Source organism: Poromitra crassiceps, assembly GCF_964638095.1.
Source record: "Poromitra crassiceps genome assembly, chromosome: 29".
Lineage (NCBI taxonomy): Eukaryota > Metazoa > Chordata > Actinopteri > Beryciformes > Melamphaidae > Poromitra > Poromitra crassiceps.
The window spans coordinates 9,311,863-9,334,102 of record NC_139641.1 but is presented as its reverse complement, the minus strand read 5'-3'; the positions used below and the strand labels follow the sequence as shown (position 1 = coordinate 9,334,102).

General features: G+C 41.7%; 1 protein-coding gene across 1 annotated transcript in view; it reads right to left on the bottom strand.

Annotated features, from left to right (window-relative positions):
- Nucleotides 1-22,240, bottom strand: part of LOC310800191 (adenylate cyclase type 2-like) — a gene marked incomplete at its 3' end in the record, with an annotated part of 173,109 nt that overhangs the window by 63,280 nt on the left and 87,589 nt on the right. The window contains exons 4-10 of the mRNA XM_083662776.1: nt 11,668-11,816; nt 11,039-11,150; nt 8,768-8,895; nt 4,663-4,821; nt 3,874-4,006; nt 1,412-1,588; nt 1,230-1,273 (exon numbers count right to left, since the gene is read on the bottom strand). Of these exons, the coding sequence (XP_083518902.1) occupies nt 1,230-1,273; nt 1,412-1,588; nt 3,874-4,006; nt 4,663-4,821; nt 8,768-8,895; nt 11,039-11,150; nt 11,668-11,816 (902 nt within the window). The remainder of the gene's footprint in view (nt 1-1,229; nt 1,274-1,411; nt 1,589-3,873; nt 4,007-4,662; nt 4,822-8,767; nt 8,896-11,038; nt 11,151-11,667; nt 11,817-22,240) is intronic.

Below are 22,240 nucleotides of genomic sequence, written 5' to 3'. Positions count from 1 at the left end.
TAACAGTCATCTGTATCTGTAATATCAAGGCATTGTAACAGTCATCTGTCTCTATAATATCAAGGCATTGTAACAGTCATCTGTCTCTGTAATATCAAGGCATTGTAACAGTCATCTGTATCTGTAATATCAAGGCATTGTAACAGTCATCTGTATCTGTAATATCAAGGCATTGTAACAGTCATCTGTATCTGTAATATCAAGGCATTGTAACAGTCATCTGTCTCTGTAATATCAAGGCATTGTAACAGTCATCTGTATCTGTAATATCAAGGCATTGTAACAGTCATCTGTATCTGTAATATCAAGGCATTGTAACAGTCATCTGTCTCTGTAATATCAAGGCATTGTAACAGTCATCTGTCTCTGTAATATCAAGGCATTGTAACAGTCATCTGTCTCTGTAATATCAAGGCGTTGTAACAGTCATCTGTCTCTAATATCAAGGCATTGTAACAGTCATATGTCTCTGTAATATCAAGGCATTGTAACAGTCATCTGTATCTGTAATATCAAGGCATTGTAACAGTCATCTGTATCTGTAATATCAAGGCATTGTAACAGTCATATGTCTCTGTAATATCAAGGCATTGTAACAGTCATCTGTATCTGTAATATCAAGGCATTGTAACAGTCATCTGTCTCTATAATATCAAGACATTGTAACAGTCATCTGTCTCTGTAATATCAAGGCATTGTAACAGTCATCTGTATCTGTAATATCAAGGCATTGTAACAGTCATCTGTCTCTGTAATATCAAGGCATTGTAACAGTCATCTGTCTCTATAATATCAAGACATTGTAACAGTCATCTGTCTCTGTAATATCAAGGCATTGTAACAGTCATATGTATCTGTAATATCAAGGCATTGTAACAGTCATCTGTCTCTGTAATATCAAGGCATTGTAACAGTCATCTGTCTCTGTAATATCAAGGCATTGTAACAGTCATCTGTATCTGTAATATCAAGGCATTGTAACAGTCATCTGTCTCTGTAATATCAAGGCATTGTAACAGTCATCTGTCTCTGTAATATCAAGGCATTGTAACAGTCATCTGTATCTGTAATATCAAGGCATTGTAACAGTCATCTGTATCTGTAATATCAAGGCATTGTAACAGTCATCTGTCTCTGTAATATCAAGGCATTGTAACAGTCATCTGTCTCTTTAATATCAAGGCATTGGGGGATAATCCTGGTTTCCGGAGCGAAACGAGCAAGCTCACCTCTCTGATCTCCTCTGGAATTGATACTGCCCCATCGGCACATCCTGGAGCAAGAGGGGAGAGAGATCAGAATCAGAATCAGAATCAGCATCAGAATCAGAATCAGAATCAGATGGGTTACAAGCTATGGACAAGCTCGTCCAAATGGCAACACACAGGCGGTAAAAAGAAGCCAGACTCACGGCGGTGTTGATCTTGCCGTTTTCATTGGTCATGCTGTCTCGGTGGTGCATGTTGGCGAAGGGTTTGGCCGCTCCCCAGGACTCCAGGTAGCGGGTCATCCGGACCGAGGCCCTCATCTTGGCTCCGAGGACGGTGTCCCTGGGACGGTAGTAGTGCTGCGGGCTCCGACGCTCCACCTGGAGACACATCATGCACACAGAAATTATTATTTTATTACCAGTGTTGGGCAAGTTACTTTCAAAATGTAATATACTGCATATTACTAGTTACTTTCATTTGAAAGTAATAAGTTACTTTACAATATTACTTTATGTGTAGAGTAACTCGTTACTTATTTCACTACTTTTGCATTACTTTCACCAAAACAACAGCAGCAGCAGAATGACATCGCCGCCCCGGAACCATACCGAAAAATTATTTAAACCGCCTTGAAGGCGGTGTAAACAATCCAAAATTCTAAATGTTATTCTTTTCCTTTGTTATTGTCATCTGTAGTGGTTATTTGCATAAAAACACACAGTTTGATTAGGAAATGATTGTATCTTTTTTAAATATGTGCTTTGATTTAATAAAATGTAACTCAATTTGTAACTTGAGTTACTTGACAAAGTAACTGGTATAATATTACTGAAATCTTATAAGTAATAAGTTATATTACTGAGTTACTGCTAAAAGTAATATATTACATGTAATATGTTACTTTTGTAATGAACACTGTTTATTACACACAGGGTGATCGGTCTATTGATGTTTGCTAAGTGGAGTCTATTCACAATGTATAGTAGAAAAAAGCAGAGAAAAACAAGGTACTACTTGAACATAATATATATGTTTGAGGGAATTGGGTTTTCTGAAAGCATGTTCTTGCACATAATGATGGGAAAGTCGCTTGCTGGAAGACACATTTACATTTAACACATTGAGTGCCAGCCATGTTTTCAATCCTGTAGGTAAGTTGTGCCAGGGGTGTTTTTGACGATTCTGGCTCATTTTACAACAGCCGAGGATTATTTTCTGTTAAGAATTCATGAACACCAATCATCTAAAAATAACTAATATAATGTGTGCTTTCTCTGTCTAAAAGAGTTAGTTTGCAGAGTTAGTAGTTATGTAGATATTAGCCGTTGAGTACAGCATGGTTTCAGCGTCTGGAAATTTATTCAGAGATAAATGGCTTTTTGTGAAACAGTCACTTTAACCATTCATTTTTGGCATCAGTAAGACCGTCAGACATTCTAAACAATAGTTTTGAACAGTAATTTCCTCCATAACAACAGGAAACACCCCTCTCATTCAAACTCCTCCCTCCATGTGTCTTCTCCTTCCTCCTGGCGGGCGTGTCAGAAGCGCGTTGCTGCTGCCTGCCTGTCTGCGTGCCTGCCTGCCTGCTTGCCTGCGTGCGGACGCTCCTTGTGCGAGTCAAGATGGGCCGGGGAATGCGTGGGCGATGGGCAGATGTTGATTCTGGCCTTTCTGAGGTGTTTCAAAGTGTGTTTCACCTATAATCTATTTTGCAAATCGCTCTCCGCTCTCTGTGTGCTGCTGCCTGCGCGCGGCCGCTCTCGGCAAGACAAGTCTGAAATGGATTACTGTAAAATCGCCTCGCCATTTCCTTGAATGGCTTGCTCCCGCGGCAGTTTTTTCTTTGATTTCGGTCGTCTGGGGGAGCACTGTCAACACTTAGTGGGTCGGTAAAATAGATTATACACATTCTCTTGCTCCAATAGTGATCTCGAAGATGTAAAAGTTGTTGATTGATGTCCCACCGTCAAAAAAAAAAAATGTTTATGTAAGACGAGTAAACTCGGCTCTGGCACTCAAGCGTTGGATTATGTAAGACGAATTATCTCGGCTATGGCACTTAACGTGTTAAGATCAATACCTCATCAAGCTCCTGGAATGCCAAAGTTCAATTTCGATTATACTCTCCAGCTGAAAGGAGCAACATTTCGCACGAGTTATGGGATAGGAGAAAAACACATTTCTGATTTCTACTATACAAGTTTATTATAATTTCAATATTTTCTCCAATTGTTGCTTTTGTATTGTGAAAGACAGCATAGCTGTCAGCTTCTATGCCTCCTCTGAGATATATGAAACAACCTACAAAAGGGGAAATCATTCTTGATTGTACTGTTCACAATGGCCTAAAATGGCCTGCATTTATATAGCGCTTTTATCCAAAGCGCTTTACAGTCAGTAGGTACATTCACCCATTCACACACCGATGGCGGCAGGCTACCACGCAGGGTGCTGGCACACCATCAGGAGCAATTTGGGGTTCAGTATCTTGCCCAAGGACACTTCGACATGCAGACTGGAGGAGGCAGGAATCGAACCAACGATCTCTTTTATCCAAAGCGATTAGTGGACGACCCGCTCTACCTCCTGAGCTACAGCCGCCCCTGAATGCATTGTACACAATTGCAATGAGGGGGCATGATAGTTGGCATCCCTATACCTTTGGATTGATGACCAGGTAGGTGATGACTCCATGCTCCTTCAGGTAGGGGTCTCTCTCCTGTCCATCTCCATCTTCCACCTTGTAGGCTCCATTCAGGTGCTCCAGTGTTACTGAGGTGATATGGACTCGCCTGGAAATTAACAAACATGGTAAATTATTACGTCTTCTATGGTATGGTAGGGGGTACGGTGGCGCAGTCGGTAGCGCTGTCGCCTCACAGCTAGAAGGTCCTGAGTTCGATTCTCGCATGGGACGCTGTGGGCGCTGGAGTTGTGACCCCCCCATATCTTCAGTGCCTACTGCCCAGGTGGGCTATCTCGTCGAAAGGGCCTTTCTGTGTGGAGTTTGCATGTTCTCCCGGTACCCCCCAGGGGGTTCCTCCGTACATAACCCCCCACTAAAAACATGCAGAAGATCGTCATCCGACCAGTGACGACAACATCTGAAGTTGCTCCAATGATGGTCCAATGATGGTCCCCGGGCGCTGGAAAGAAAAAGTGACCACTGCTCCTGGCCTGCCCCCCGGAGGAAAGGACAAGCCTGGATGGGTTGTAGTGTGTTCGTGTGACAATAAAGACGGGCTTGTCCGTCTGAAATCGTGTTTAAAAAAGAAAATCGTGTTTAAAAATCGGGTATGATCATTAATAATGGATCTTCAGCAGAGCTTAACCAACAGAACCAACAGACTAACAGGACGAAATGTACTGTAGATAAAGTAGGATATGAACAAAAGTCGTTTCTACACGTTTCTAGGCAACATTCAAATATATATATTTTTTTGCTCACCCTGGTACACCGCCTGCCTCCATATGATTGGCCAGTGTGACATCATGTGACCACACATCATATTGCCACTTCTGAAGTCCAATCACGCCACACAGGACATTCCCAGAATGCACCCCGACGCGCATGTTGATGTCCACCCCAGTGGCGTCCCGCACTTTCCTGTTGGGCGCAAAAACAGACATTTACTAAAGTAGAGCCACAGAGAAGCGTTACTCATCCAATCTATCTTGTAAATAAGACAAGACAAGGTGTTATTAAAATCTGGTCAATGAAGAAAGAAGTAGGGCGTGCACATCCGCTTGAAGGAGGTCAGGTGCAGGACAAAAGGCAAATAAACTTAGAAAATAAATAGAGTCCGCACACTGAAATTTGTCAGCTCCCAGGTCAGTTTATTTTAACGTTATTAAAATCTGGGCCTTCTAGGTATTCAGTGAAGACCCAAGAAGAAATTGAAAAGAAAAGAATTTCCCCCCTAATCAATTATTTGTAGTTATTTATTAGTTTTTATTCACTGAAATAATAGTAATAATGTCCCTAAATTGCTATGATCTTGGACTCACTTTGTTTCAGCAAATATGGGGTTAAATTTGGACTAGCCCCCACAGGCAAATGGCATTTGATTGACAGCAAGCCAGCAGCCCTTCGCGAAGACCCACTCTGGTCATGACATGGGGATGAGAATTTTGATGACAGGTGTTTTAACCAATCAGAATTCCATTGAGTTGTGGGGTTAGCCAATCACAATTAGTTGAGTTGTGGGTGGGATATTTCCAGGCATTCGCGAACACAAGCCAACCAGGAGACGAGACGAAACGACAAGGAGGGAGGAGTTTATGATGATGTGGGAAATGGACGCGGCAGCTTTCAACTGTTAAATGGTAAATGGACTGCATTTAGCGCTTTTATCCAAAGCACATTACAATGTGCCTACATTCACCCATTCACGCAGGGTGCTGGCACACCATCGGGAGCAATTTGGGGTTCAGTGTCCTGCCCAAGGACACTTCGACATGCGGACTGAAGGAGCCGGGATCGAACCGCCGGCCTTCTGATTAGTGGACGACCCGCTCTACCTCCTGAGCCACAGCCGACTGGTAGCGACATTACAATACAATGCGATAAAAAATACTGTGCTCGAAAGGCTCAACATTACAAGCTTGTTAATTTAAGTGCACAGAAGCAGTACCTAACATTTCCAGAAGTATAAATAGACTCTTGAGAGTCCGCAGGGTGTAGCTGAGTTGATATTGATATTGTGATATTGATTTATTACCTGTGTTTTAACTCCCTTCCCTTTAACTTATTGTTCTTATTGTAGCTCTTACACTGTATCTGCTTTTATTTGACTTGCTTTCAACTTCATCATGCACTGTACCATCATGTATTATTGTACTGTTCTATGATGCTTTCTTTAACTGTCAAGTGTTTCGGGACCATGTCTCATGGTGATTTCACACTATAAATAAAATTGAATTGCATTGAATTGAATAGACACTGTGGACTCTGACCAAAGCCGAGACATAAAGGAATAGGATAAAACTGTTGTTGCGCACCGGCACGCATGTGTGCGTCTGTGTGAGAGAGAGAAAGAGAGAGGGGAGGAAAAGAGACAGAGTTTGGACACCTTGGAGAGCTCTGCTGCGCTCAGCGTGAGTCCGGAGACATATTACATTAGATTGGCCATTTGCGGGCTGCTGGGTTGGGTTGGGTTCGGCATTTTCAGATATTTTAACGGGCCGGGCGGTGCGGCCTGGCTCCAATGACGGGTTGGGTTTGGTGCGGGTGTTAAAAAACCCCGACCCGCGCATCACTACTACTACTTACCAATGATGACGTTGATCGGTAGAGTTCTGTCTCAGCAGAATCCATCCTGCTCCTCATAGTAGCTCTGGAAAGTTGGGCAAAAACAAACGCAACGTCAATGGCGTAACTGCTCCTATATGTACAAGCTAACTGAAGCTCACTAAGATGTACTTTGTGTGCACTGTGGATGGAACTTCAGTGAGCGTCAGTCAGCTTGTACATACAGGAGCGTGACCCCGTTGACTTTGCATTAGTTTTTGTTTTAAACTTTCCAGAGCTACTATGAGGAAGAGCATGGAGTGTGCTGAGAAAGAACTCTACCAATCAACATCATTATTGGTAAAGTAGCAAATAGGGCTAGACTTTAAAAAAAAAAGTGAACTAACCCTTTAAGCAAATTATCTATTGTGAGAAGAACAGTGTTGGGCAAGTTACTTTGAAAATGTAATATACTACATAGTACTAGTTACTCTCATTTGAAAGTAATAAGTTACTTTACAATATTACTATCTGTGTAGAGTAACTTGTTACTTATTATGCTACTGCGTAATTACTTTCACCAAAATAACAGCAGCAGCAGAATGACATTGCTGCCCCGGAACCATCCCGAAAAATCATTTGAACCGCCTTGAAGTCAGTGTAAACAAAATTACAAACAAAAAACAAACAAAATCCAAAATTCTAAATGTTATTCTTTTCCTTTGTTATTGTCATCTTTAGTGGTTAATTGCATAAAAAACAGTTTGATTAGGAAATTATTGTATCTTTATTTAAATATGTGCTTTGATTTAAAAAAATATGTAACTCAATTTGTAACTTGAGTTACTTGACAAAGTAACTGGTATAATATTACTGAAATCCTATAAGTAATACGTTATATTACTGAGTTACTGCTAAAAGTAATATATTTTCATGTAATATATTACTTTTGTAATGAATTACCCCCAACACTGGTAGCAAATAGGGCTAGACTTAAAAAAAAAAAGTGAACTAACCCTTTAAGCAAATTCTCTATTGTGAGAAGAATAGAATCCCTACAGTACATATAGTTTTACAGTTGGTATACCATATGAGAAAGGGGAAGCACTCAGGTGATGTTATGTGTGTTATCCATCATCTAACCCTTTATTTAATTCCATTTAATTTGAGGTGAGAAGTGTTTTGATCCCATCTGTAAAATCTGTCATTTGTCAGACTAGTGCAATGCAAGGCCGGTTCCAGAACAAGATGAGTAGGGATGCATCCTAGATAGGAAGGGGTGCACATGCACGGGCCGCCCGAAAAATTTGACATGTTATTTTACTAAAAAATAATGCATTTTACCATCATTTCAAGTAGAATGATACCAGCCAAGCAAGAATATTTCAAGTGTTTCAAGTGCTTTACTGAAATATTTGGACCATATAATGATAATACAATTATCTCAACCTTAAAAGGTTACATATACTGTAGGTGCCAAAAAGCCATAAATTCACATCAAAGAAGAAAGAAAAACAACAATTATAATTCGAGTTTAAACAGTAAAGCTTAATTTATACGAAAGTGTCGCTCAGCACATGGTCGCAAACGAAAAATAAAGTGTCGCTCATGTTGCTGCATTTATGCTTCTCTCCTCGGCTCAACGGTCACGTGACGCTATAGACAGAGGGAGGCAGAGAACTAGTGCAGACAGCCAAGAGAGAAGGGAATGCTGTCAGTGAACCCACGTCGGAGGCAACATGTAACTGCAGCCGCATATAACGACACAACCACACAACTCACACTTGCGCGACATTATGTGACGTAGTCAGCGACACTAGACATTTCACCAGGTAGCAGACACTGCTCGCCGACACTTGAAAGTGTCGACTCAAGTCCTCATTTCTGTCGGCGACCGTTTCAAAAGTGTCGGCAGACGAAGCATAAATTGGGCTTAAGTGTGCAGCTGCAGCATTTATAAAAAAAAAAAAATGTTTTTTTTTACCACTCTTTTCAACTGAGCATGCAGACAATTAAAATAAGGGTGCAATGCGTGCTTTTGCACCCCTGTAAAACCGGGCCTGGTGCAATGCCTGTTTGCCCCGCTGCTGCCCAGAGCGCTGTGCCGCTGCTGCCCAGAGCGCTGTGCCAGCTACACCAGCACCCAGCGGATGGCAGTGTGAGGCCCAACACCTCCAGCACCACCTTTCATGCTCTGAACAGCTGTGATGATTGTGATGTCATCAGTGCAGTTGAGACAAGCTCTGATTGGTTAGAGCACAGTCCAGCTCCAGCCAATGATGCGGGTCGCACTGCGTTATGTAGTTCTGTAACGGAGACTTACTTGATGGCCTCGCACATGTCCAGACCCATTTTGACGCAGTTCTTAGCGTGGTTGGGCAGAGACTCGGGCAGGCCGGACACACAGTAGTAACAGTCACCCAGGATTTTGATGCGCATACATTCGTTTTCCTGTGAGGAGAAGGTGGAAACAGAGACTCAGACAAACGTTCCGCTGATGGAGGCTCTAGAAAGCCTTTTTTTTCTTACGTCTGGATGAAAGAAAATATCTTAATTGCAGTGGTGTAATGTAACAAAGTATAAATACTTAAGTACTGTACTTAAGTATTTTTTTCTGAGTATCTGTACTTTACTTGAGTATTTATATTTCTGTCAACTTTCACTTTTACTCCACTACATTTCCCCCAAGCATCTTAGTTACAAAGTAAAATCAGAAGAAATTACGTAGCCTGCAAACAATCAGGTTTGGCAAATCAGTGCTCCTAGTTTGCAAGTTACGTTAATCACGATCCACACGCCATTCCATTTGGTGGCTGTAATGCAACATAACGTTGTTTGCCAGCGGCTATAAAAGTCAAGAAGAAGAAATAGACTTCTACTCAAGCCCAGGCATGTCTTTTGCTTGATTTTTTTTAGCAGCATTTACTTGTACTTTTTACTTTCAATACTTAAGTACATTTAATATCAGAAAATTACTTTTGATACTTAAGTACAGAAAATATCAAGTACTTTAAGACTCAAGTGATATTCTAATGAGTGACTTTGACTTTTACCAAAGTCTTTTTCTGGGAAGATATCTTTACTTTTACTTAAGTATGGTACTTTATACACCACTGCATAATTGTTCTTTGAAATAAAAACACACCCTTGGATACTCTGATTTCTGTTGTACCCACATTGGTGAATCCAGAAAGAAGCCCTTGACCAATCAGGGTGTCTTATTATATTCATAAACCAATATGTGCATGGCCATACCCCAACATGTGTGCATATTAATACCTCAGTTATATTTGACCATTAAGCAGTAAGAGGCCAGAGGGGGAAAACGTACTCCTTTATTGAAAATTAACTCAAGTACAAGTAAAATCAGGGCTGGAAAAAGTACACAAAAAGTATTACTGTTACTTTGATTACTGTCTTAAAAAAATCGACTTGAGTAAAAGTAAAATGTAGCTAATTTAAAGTGTACTCGGAGTAAAAGTTACTTAGTTACTTTTTTGTGGGTGTGTGTGGGGGGGGGGTATACTGTATCATTTCAAACTAGGTTATTTCTCTAAGTTTCTTCAAGTTCCTCTTCAACTAACCAAATCCAATGGAGTTTCAGTTGGATTTAGGTCTGCAGAAGTGTTTTCCAACACCTCCGTCTCCATCTCCTTTGTGACTAAGCACCAACCTATTCTCGTTGCTGTCTGTCTGTCTGTCTGTCTGCCTGCCTGCCTGCCTGTCTGTCTGTCTGTCTGCCTGCCTGTCTGTCTGCCTGCCTGCCTGTCTGTCTGCATGCCTGCCTGCCTGCCTCCCTGCCTGCCTGCCTGCCTGCCTGTCTGCCTGCCTGTCTCTCTGTCTGTCTGTCTGTCTGTCTGTCTGTCTGTCTGTCTGTCTGTCTGTCTGACCGACCATCGTTGACCTTCTGGTGAGGTGTTGAATCTCAAAGCATTTGGAACGTCTGATGGTGGTTTGCTCTACTTGCTGGTCCTCCACAGAGGTCTGATGATCACACCTTCCACACACAATGTAGCCCCCCCCCCCCCACCTCCATTGCGAGCCAGGAGTGTTATAGGTTATTCATATGCAAGTTGGCATATGATGGCGTCTGCAAACTTCTACCAACTTTTTTTTTGAGTAGACAAATATAGCTACTTTGCTTGGCAACACTGGCAGTTAGCGAGGATAGATTGGACAGTTTCTGGTGAGCAGCAGTTTCTGGTGTGCAGTTCAGAGAAAATTTGGGGTACCTGAAGTCAAGTACTTGTACTTGAGTACTTTCCACCTCTGCAAGAGGCAAATATTTATTCTGGACCTGCACAACAGGATTATACAGGATAGGCAAAAAATAAGCCTTGGCTTCAGCCTATTCCTTTTTTTCGGTCATTGATTGTATAAATTGTATTTGTGTAAAATTGTTTGATATGTGATCTTCTCTTGCTGTATATTCACACAAATTGTTACATTTTGTTTGTGCTTCATTATAACCTATGACCGAAAATAAACCATTCATTCATTCATTACCAACAAAAAATGAAAAATCCCAAACTATGAATTCATATGTTTGCCTGGCGCTGCATTAGGATGTGTGATTTGGTAATGAAATGTTTACCTTGGCAATTTGGTCGAATTTGCCAAAAAGCTCATTCAGCATGTGCACCAGCTCTCCAGGGGAGCAGTCACTGGCCAGCCGCGTGAAGCCTACTATATCTGCATACAGTATACTAGAAGAAGAGAAACTATTATAAATATACACAGGAGAATCTCTATCCTCAACACGCTGAAGATGCATACTGTATGAATATGACTTGGTACTAGGGATGTCACAATATATCGTCCCACAATATATCACGATATCAAAACGTGACAATATGTATCGTTGAGATGAAATCTCATATCGCGAGAAAAAGCAGCTGAACATGGTGGCACTGATCTGCATCTGATTGCATGCTCGCTCTCCTTTTCATTGCTTTGTTTGAACAGACGAGGGACGTTACAGACACGGAGGATGAAAATGGTGAAATGACTCAAATTAGCGTGGAGGATGCCCCCTCAACTTACAAATCGATCGCAAAAAAATATTGTTAAAATATCGTATCATATCGTTATCGTGAACCCAATATCGTGTATCGTATTGTGAACTGAGTGTATCGTGACACCCCTACTTGGTACTGCACAAAATCTGAACAGAAATGTTGGGTTTACGGGAGGGTTAATGTAATACAAATCCATAATACATGCCTGACATTGGTGTGTCTCTGGACATAGAGGTTATGGAAATTGTTTGTGTTCTCCATCTGGCCAAAGTTTGGCCCCTGCAGTCTCTGGATGATCTCAGCCTTCATCACGCGGGCGATGTGAGCAGGCAGCAGGGACAACAGCAGACGCTCCTGTACAGGACGAGGGATGACGGAGGAAGAAGAGATGGAGGAGGAGGTGGAGGAGAAGAAAGAAAAAGAAGCAGATGAGCAAATGGAAAGGCAAGTACGGTTTTGCTTTTCCAATTTCATAGATTGATTTATTATTTATATATTAGCTCTGCTGCCGGTCCCTCTTGTATTTGCCAATATTGTTTTCCGTCTGCCTTCCCATGCATGAAAATAAAACCACAATTTGCACATACAGTAGGTCAACAGGAATTGTGTGCCAATAGTCCTGATGGTGGCGCTACAGCAACAGTCTAAAAGCACCTTCTTCCACAAATAATACAGCCAGATTTTTTGAATTATCAAAATCTGTGCCCACAACGCATCAAAATGTTTGACTGTAAATGATACTGTAAACAGCTACTGAAAATTCTCGTTAAATAAATCATCAATGTTCATGACAAAATTTGACAAACTTTTGTTGTCATGGTAGATGAAATATGTAAAATTTCAGAATTGTATCTCAAAAACTGGATTTTTGACAGTATTTTGAATTCTGCCCTAATGTATCAGTATCCAGTCAACAGAGAAATAAAGCATCTTTAAAAATCACAAATTCTCAGAATTTTGAATATTTGACACTCGGTACAGCTGCTGGAACAGACTCACACCCATGTAATCAGTGTTGGGCAAGTTACTTTCAAAATGTAATATACTACATATTACTAGTTACTTTCATTTGAAAGTAATAAGTTACTTTACAATATTACTTTCTGTGTAGAGTAACTCGTTACTTATTACACTACTTTTGCATTACTTTTACCAAAACAACAGCAGCAGCAGAATGACATCGCTGCCCCGGGACCATCCCGAAAAATTATTTCAACCGCCTTGAAGTCAGTGTAAACAATCCAAAATTCTAAATGTTATTCTTTTCCTTTGTGATTGTCATCTATAATGGTTATTTGCATAAAAACACAGTTTGATTAGGAAATTGTTGTATCTTTTTTAAATATGTGCTTTGATTTAATAAAATGTAACTCCATTTTTTACTTGAGTTACTTGACAAAGTAACTGGTATAATATTACTGAAATCCAATAAGTAAGTAAGTAAGTCAAGTTATATTACTGATTTACTGCTAAAAGTAATTTATTACATGTAATATGTCACTTTTGTAATGAGTTACCCCCAACACTGCATGTAATAGATGGGTGACGCAGCCTTTTAAACTGGCACTACAATCTGGCTGGCAGTGTCAGGTTACTTGCGTCTGACAATGTGTGCGAGTCTGTTCCGGCAGTACGGCCAACCCTTTTGTATTGAGTGTGCTCCGAAACACCTTCAGTCCTCTCACGAAAAAACGCTGTCATTCTTCCTGCATTACTGTTTCACTCCTCACACGTCAGTCATCGCACAATACGGCGTCACTCGTCAGTCATAAGTCCTCACTCGTCAGTCATCACTCGTCAGTCCTCACTCGTCAGTCCTCACTCGTCAGTCCTCACTCGTCAGTCATCAGTCCTCACTCGTCAGTCATCAGTCCTCACTCGTCAGTCATCAGTCCTCACTCGTCAGTCATCAGTCCTCACTCGTCAGTCATCAGTCCTCACTCGTCAGTCATCAGTCCTCACTCGTCAGTCATCAGTCCTCACTCATCAGTCATCAGTCCTCACTCGTCAGTCATCAGTCCTCACTCATCAGTCATCAGTCCTCACTCATCAGTCATCAGTCCTCACTCGTCAGTCATCAGTCCTCACTCGTCAGTCATCAGTCCTCAGTCCTCACTCGTCAGTCATCAGTCCTCACTCGTCAGTCATCAGTCCTCAGTCCTCACTCGTCAGTCATCAGTCCTCACTCGTCAGTCATCAGTCCTCAGTCGTCAGCAGTGTTGGGCAAGTTACTTTAAATTAGTACCGGTAACTTAGTTACAGTTACTAGTTACTGCTCTGAAAAGTAACTTAGTTACTTTAAGTTACTCGTGACTTTTCAGGTAACTAGTTACTAGGAAAATTACTTTTGAGTAACTTTTTTTTATTCTTATTAATGCACACACATTATTTTGGGGTTGCTGTAGCAGCACAGTGTGGGACAAGACAACTGTCAAATTTGATCGTGATTGATTGTACCCATTATCACTACGACGAAAAGTAGTGGAACAAGAAAACATTTAGGCATTGAGGCATATTTATTATTGCATTCTAAAAGTAGCCAGTACACTTTTGGCAGTGTATAATTAACAACTGTATCAGTAGTCTATAATATCCTGGCTGAACAACATAAACACTGTGGTTACCGTTTGTAAAAGTGGAGTGACAGTGAGCAGCAGAGCCCAGCGCTGCCTGCAGATAGGGACAGAGCAGAGCCCCAAAGCAGCCGCTCGTCGCGGCTGCCTTTAATAGCAGTTCATCTCCAAAAGGCAGCAGACTTGCAGGCATTTTTTTTTCTCCATTTCATGACCAAACAACGTGAAACACACCGTGAACACCCTCCAACGCGAGGGGAATCTGTAAGTGAGAGACGAGTGCTGTGCTTGCCTGGGTGCAGCAGGGCACTGGTGACAGACAGCCTGAGAGAAGCGAGGAGGAGAGGGCTCCATGCTGCTGACTCGCCGAGCGGTGTGAAATGAACACCGCTACCGTACACAACACAGCTCGTGCAAAATGACCCGTTTCACTATCAGAATTTGGTCCAGTAACATTTAGAAAGTATAGAAGTGCCGCACGATTACTTCCTCATCAGACCGCCATCAGACTCCAGGCATTTTTCCTCTCTACCCTCGCTGCTGTAGGTCCCGCACAGAATCGTTTTACCTGGAAATACTCACAGTGATTAAGACTTAAAAAAAAGTGAAGTAACGAGTAACGAGCCTGTTTAAACCGCAATAATTGTAAGTACGTTACCTTACTGATGAAGTAATTTGTTACAGTACTCGTTACCGCAAAAAGTAACTTAGTAACTTAGTTACAACACTGGTCGTCAGTCCTCACTCGTCAGTCATCAGTCCTCAGTCCTCACTCGTAAGTCGTCAGTCATCAGTCCTCATTACATTACATTTACATTACGTCATTTGGCAGACGCTTTTATCCAAAGCGACTTACAATAACACACTTTTTGTCAGCAATAGAGCAATCAACTATGGAGCACAGTCTATGACAACTACAAATCCTGAAGGAACAGTGGTACGAGTTTTAGTTTAGGATTATTTTTTTTAGAAAGAGAGAGAAAGAAGTTAGATCAAGAAGAGCCCAGTTGGAGCCTGAAAAGGTGAGTCTTTAGTCTTTTCCGAAAGATCGGCAGTGATTCAGCAGTCCTGACCGAAGGTGGCAGCTCGTTCCACCATTGGGGTGCCAGGGACGAGAAGAGTCGAGATCGGGATGAGCGACTTTAGAGCACCCGTAGCGAAGGAGGAGCGAGGCGCCCTGCACTGGTGGAGGAGCGAAGGGAGCGGTGAGAGGTTTGGAAGGGATTGAACTCAGTCCTCAGTCATCAGTCCTCACTCGTAAGTCATCAGTCATCAGTCCTCAGTTATCAGTCCTCGTTCCTCAGTTATCATAGCTCATCCCTCTCACAAAACGGCATCACTCCTCACGCCTCCTATCATCACGGCGTAATTTCTCCTTCCTCAGACAAACCTTAAAAGAAAATCTCCTAACGCATAAAACTTTGCTCCTGTTTTGTTTTTGTTCTTCCATGTTTGACGGGGCAACAACGCCTCTGTGAACTGGGGCTTTTAACTGTTTATTCCCAACTACAGCTGATGTCAACAAGGCACTTGTTGACCTCTTGACCCCCCCCCCCCCCTTTTGAAAATTGGCATGGCCATTTTCAAAGGTGTCCCTTGACCTTTCACCTCAAGATATCTGAATGAGACATCGGGTTTTATGGGTACCCACGAGTCACATGGGTATTCCACTTTACAGACATGCCCACTTTATGATAATACCAGTTTGAGCAAAAAACCATGAAGGTTTTGCATGCAGTATAATGGTCCTTACACATCGGGAGCGTTTTTTTCGTGCGTTTAATTCGCACGTCAATAATATTTTCCAAACCTATCCACCTTATTTTTGGCGGCCATTTTGCCTTACGTTAAGTATGGGTTCTATTTCCGGTGTAACCAATTTAGATAACCCCCCAGCCCCTGACAAAAAAAACGTCTATGAGGATTTTACCCTTTTACAGCAGAGCCATTCTGCTCTACAGCCGTGTCGTTCGGGTGCTGGGATAACGTAATGCATTGTGGGTAGTCGGCTACTAACTGTGGCTAATGTTAGCGGCTAGCTAGCTATGTTACATGGCAGTAAAACGCCACCAAATTGATTTAACTTTTAACCATTTTGAGTAACACACATTTCGAGTTTCCATACGGACCTCCAGCGTTGGTTAGTTGTTTATAACGTGACTATATTTATAACTTTTATAACGGACTCCAGCTTCCGGTTTATAATTCGGGTCTGCAGCCAGAGTATAACAAAGCAACAATGAGTCACGTTAAACCGGACCTTGTACCCACGATTCTTTTTTACAGTGGGGCATTCAAAAATAAGGTGGATATCAGTCAATGCAACCATGCATACCAACGGCGATCTTTTGCTAAGCGTTATTGCGGTGTTTATTTTTTCGAACCATGGTCGATTTTTCAGAAATTCGCTTCCGACGTGTACACATCTGTGGCTGTGATTGACAGGTGGGTCAAAACTCGCATCGCAATTCCGTGCTGTATATTCGCATCGCTCTTGATGTGTAAGGACCTTAAATGTGTTATTTTTGCCTATTCTATTTGAATATTTCTGGATACTGGGCTCCTAAACAGTCTTGGAATTGCATAAATTAGGTATGACTGGAAAGCTGAGATTCTTGTGGATTCAATGAGCCCAACTGTCTTCATGTGTGATGATGTTAGTCCCCATAGTGGCCATTTCATTGTAGTGCGACCATTTTTTTAACTTGACCTCACTGTATAAACTCACCTATTGTGACCTCTAGGACAACCGCCAGCCTCATGAAAATGTACAACCACAAAATAGAGACCTAGGGCATTCAGAGGGATGTATGGCTTTCCTAGGTACATTGACAATAAGAGGGTTTCTGAGCAATTTCCCAAACAGAAGTGCCCACCACCCAATTGCCGAAAAATGCAATTCCTTTATAACAAATCACAGTGTGAATTTTTGGATGGTGCTCCTCAAGGTCTTAGTTAGTGGCTTAATATATTTTGTATATTTTAGATTTTTTTTTTTTTTTTTTTACAATTTTCACAATTTTCCCTTGGTGAGTTCAATCCCTTTGTGATGCAGAATAAATATGCCATACTCACACTAGACACACATTTCACAGATATTTCAAGGTTTAATCATATTTTTCATTCGGAAAGGTCTGCTGATGGACCCTCATGTGTTTCCTCCTCTCCTTCTACTTCTTCTTCGTCCTCTGCTCTTGCTCCTCAAAATGCCCAGCCCTGACTCACCACTGCGCAGCAAGCTATCATTTTGATTTATTTTTATGCTATTTTGCTTCATCTGGTATTGGACAGTGGACAGTGACACTTTTATGTGCAGTACAAGCACTTAAAACGTAACAATTTACTTTAGATTGCATTCATGCTGGGGAACTTTCCATCATACATCACAAAGATGCCAGCTTAAACATAACTGAAGCCACTTCAGCACTGTAATTAAACACGATTTCAGACGGCAGCCCGTCTTTATTGTCACACGAACACACTACAACACATGCATGCGGCCACAACACACACTCATGCTGACGGTGGCCGGTGAAATATGTCCTCTGCATTTGACCCATCCAGGCTTGTCCTTTCCTCCAGGGGGCAGGCCAGGAGCAGTGGTCGCTTTTTCTTTCCAGCGCCCGGGGACCATCATTGGACCAATTCCAGATGTTGTCGTCACTGGTCGGATGACGATCTTCTGCATGTTTTTAGTGGGGGGTTATGTACGGAGGAACCCCCTGGGTGGTACGGGGAGAACATGCAAACTCCACACAGAAAGGCCCTTTCGACGAGATAGCCCACCTGGGCAGTAGGCACTGAAGATATGGGGGGGTCACAACTCCAGCGCCGCGACAGCACTACCGACTGCGCCACCGTACCCCGTAATTATAGCCCCACACGTGGAAAGAGAAGAGATTGCACCCTTGCTATGCTGTTTAATCAGCATCTTAAATAAACATTTGGGAAGAGAGCACACAGTTTTATGTTGGACAAAATATTGTCATATTGGGTCCTGGCCCAAAACAGATCAGTACTTCACTATCACTTGGCAATTTCATGGCATCACAATCGCGCTGATTTTGCCCTTTCCATTTACAGTGTTGGGGGTAACTCATTACAAAAGTAACATATCACATGTAATATATTACCTTTAGCAGTAACTCACTAATATAACTTATTACCAATAGGATTTCAGGTAACCCTTCCTTTTACAGTCCCCTAATTACCAAGTATTTACCTGGTAGTGCAGGTAAATACCAGGTAGTTACAGGTATTTACGAGATAATAATAGGTAATAGACCAGTAAATACCCGGTATTTATCGGGTTAATATCTGGTAAATTAGATTAGATTTAGATTAGATTTATTTCGAACATGGTGAAAAACAAAAACAAAGATAAAGAATAAAAGAAATATAGGCAAGAAGTGCCAAACAATCATAGTCAATTAGAATTCACAGCATACAATATACAGCAAATTCACAATCAATTTATTTTATTATTTGTTTATCATGCCCGAAAATCAATCAATCAATCAATAAAAAGTAATTAGGGGACTGTAAAAGGAAGGGTTACCGGATTTCAGTAATATTATACCACTTACTTTGTCAAGTAACTCAAGTTACAAATGGAGTTACTTTTTTTTTTAATGAAAGCACATTTAAATAAAGATACAATTATTTCCAAATCAAATTGTGTGTTTTTATGCAAATAACCACTATAGATGACAATAACAAAGGAAAAGAATAACATTTAGAATTTTGGATTGTTTACACTGACTTCAAGACGCTTGAAATTATTTTTCGGGATGGTTCCGGGGCGGCGATGTCATTCTGCTACTGCTGTTGTTTTGGTGAAAGTAATGCAAAAGTAGTGTAATAAGTAACAAGTTACTCTACACAGACGGTACTATATTGTAAAGTAACTTATTACTTTCAAATGAAACTAATTAGTAATATACTATATTACATTTTGAAAGCAACTTGCCTAACACTGTCCATTTACAAACACTTAAAAATGAAGTGTTGGCCCAATTAACTGGTGAATTTAACCACACAGTGGCACGGTGAAGTTTAGCACTGTTCCTCAGTGCCATGACCCGGGATTTTGGGTAGGGATGCACCAATCCACTTTTTCCACTTCCGATCCGATTCCGATACCTGAATTTGGATATCTGCCGATACCGATATTATGCCCATACCAATCTTTTTCTTGAATATACAGTATAGGCAAAGATTTGGCCAACACATTTTTTTTTTAAATATACCTTGCAAAAAGCAGACAAAATTAAGAAAATATACAAGGCAAAGAACGATACTAGTGAGGTCTCCAGACCAAATTTCAAGCAGAAGGCCACTCATGCATAACCCGATCACCCCCTGACATCAGTCAAGTTCTAGTATGACGTGGTCAGTCAAAGTCCAAGTATGACGTCTAGGGGTGCACCGATCACGTTTTTTGCCACCGATCACCGATCGCCTATGGGAAATATCTGCCCAACCGATCATCGACCGATCACCGATTACCGATATATAAACTCCTCAAAGAAAGTTTGGAAACATTATTTTAGGTCGATTATTTCTCCCCTTTAATAATACCAATTGGCATTGTATTTTATATCGTTGGAAAGCCTGATTAGTGTTAGGGCTTTTTTTAATTTAATTTTAATTTTAAATATAAAAAAATTGCCGATCGGCGATCGCATATTTGAAGTCAAAATCGGCCGATACAGATTGCTTGCCGATCGATCGGTGCACCCCTAATGATGTCTGCAATGACGTCAAATATGACGTCAGTTAATCCTCATATATGTAGCAAGGGTTCTACGTCACCTCTCTCTCTCTGGCCGATCATAGCAGCAGCTAGCTTCACGGCAGTCCATCTCCCCTGAAGCCGTCCTCCGAAGCGTTGTTTTGCCCCACCCACCTCCCCAGTCCGTCACCAACGAGTCGTGACTCCTGATCCCCCACGGGGGGGGGGGGGGGGGGGGGGGGGGGGGATCTCCTAGCCTAAGCAGATGCCTTCCTCTTGCCTCAAGAGCAGCGCCACTGACCAATGGAGTCATGCGCCAAAGTATTTGCCATGCATGCCGATTGCTAAATAAAGTTTGTTAAATCCTACCAACTGGCCTCTCATGATTGAATTATACATGGGCAAATTACGGCCAGTGCCTGCGCTGGAATTGCAATATATATATATATATATATATATATATATATATATATATATATATATATATATATATATATATATATATAATAATTTTGGATCGGATTTTTCTCTCTCAATCCGATCCGATCCGTGAATTAGTGCCAATATCAGCACCCGATACCGATATTGGATCGGCCCCATCCCTAATTTATGGTGATAAATACAGAACAAAGCTTTTGACTTCAATTACCTGAAGATGCCTAACAAAGATGATAACACAAACATCTCTTTTCCCATAGCTACTCATCATGCAATCAAGGAATAACCACCACGAGATGATGATTGGCACCTTTCATCATGACTGGAGGAGATGATCCAACCTGTCTAACCTCTATTGCAGCTTCAGGCGCTGAGCGGAGGTTAATTGGCCCCTGCATTGGGTCAGGTTGACTTCCTCTGCTTCAAGGTAATGAGCGATGTGGAAAACGCTTTGAGAGTTCAGACTAGGGATGTCAATTTTCGGTTAATTTCACTTTCGATTAACCAACGCTAATAATCGATTAACCTATCGGTTAATTCATAATTTTTTAATATTAATTTTGTTTTTTTGTTTTTGTCTATTTACTCAATGAGCTCATGCCCAAACAAGGCGTGTCTATTTAGATGCTGAAATGTTAATGCTTTTTGTGTTAGAATTATGCCTTTATTTTTTGTTGGCTTTGCTGAAATTTATAAGTTTATTGCCACATTTTGATCAGGTAATCATTCCAAAATCATTCTGGCTCTTATATGGATGACAAGGAAATATATTTTTGAGAGCTTTATTTCCTGTTTATGTAAACATTACAACAACAACAATCTGTTATTTCTTTTGATTTTTTCACATTAGGCCTACTGTCTTTTGCAGCATAAAAACTTAAACAAAATATAGCCTATTTCGATTTGCTGCCAACAATTGAACAAAATTTGAACAAAATAGTTGCATGATGCAAAACACTGTGCAAAATCTGCAAGGAAACTCAAAAAACGTGTTAAAAAAAAAAAAAAAAAAAAAAATTAATATTAACTGATAGACCGACAGCAATAACCGAACAACGACGTTAGCGACGGTTAATCGATTAACGGTTAACCGTTGACATCCCTAGTTCAGACGGTCCATTATTCTATTAGCAGCCACCAAAAGACACACTCACCCCCTGACCTCACCGCTTCCCTTTATTGAGTGGGGGATAATACTCTCTCTCTCTCTCTCTCTCTCTCTCTCTCTCTCTCTCTCTCTCTCTCTCTCTCTCTCTCTCTCTCTCTCTCTCTCTCTCTCTCTCTCTCTCTCTCTCTCTCTCTCTCTCTCAAGCTGAGATTTTTTTTTATCCTAACCTGCTGACGCTGGAGAGGGAAAATCCCCTTAGGGTGAGGAGAGGTTGAACTTGAAGGTTGGAGGTCTATCATTATTGGGGGGTCTCAGGTGCAGACTCAGAGGTGGTGGCTCTGGCACAAACACACGCCCGGGCTTTCGGAGTTCTGATGAATTCACCGGTAGTATTCCCTTGCTGGGGCCGCTCCACCCTGAAAATGGATGCGCTCATTTCACCTCACCGTGGGGCACTTTGGATAAAAGCACGCGGCAAAAAAAAAGCATTTAATGAGAGGATGGAGTGCCTGAGGGAGGAGAAGCGCGTCGCTCTGCACAGCGACCGGCATCTGTTGCAGGCAGCAGGTAGCAGCACTCCAAGGCCAGTGTGTGAAGCGCTCTCTCTCACCACCAGGGCTTCTGCTGCGGCACAACAACAACACAGCCTGCTCCACTCCGGGGGGCTGTTTGTAACAATATGAGCTGGAAGCACCACGGGGGGGAGAAGGTCTTCCACCTCCAGCTCTGGGCTCTCAGCTGGATTCATCTCTGGCTAATGAAGGAGCAGCAGCAGCTACACCCAAAGGCGATATTGCAGCAACATCTGAGTCCTTCTCACAGCAGTAGGCTTTAATCAGGGCCGAGCTAATTCCAGGACGTCCGTCACATGCGGCGGCGGCAGCAACACCGGATGCATCAGCTGCACACGCTTGCTCCATCTTGG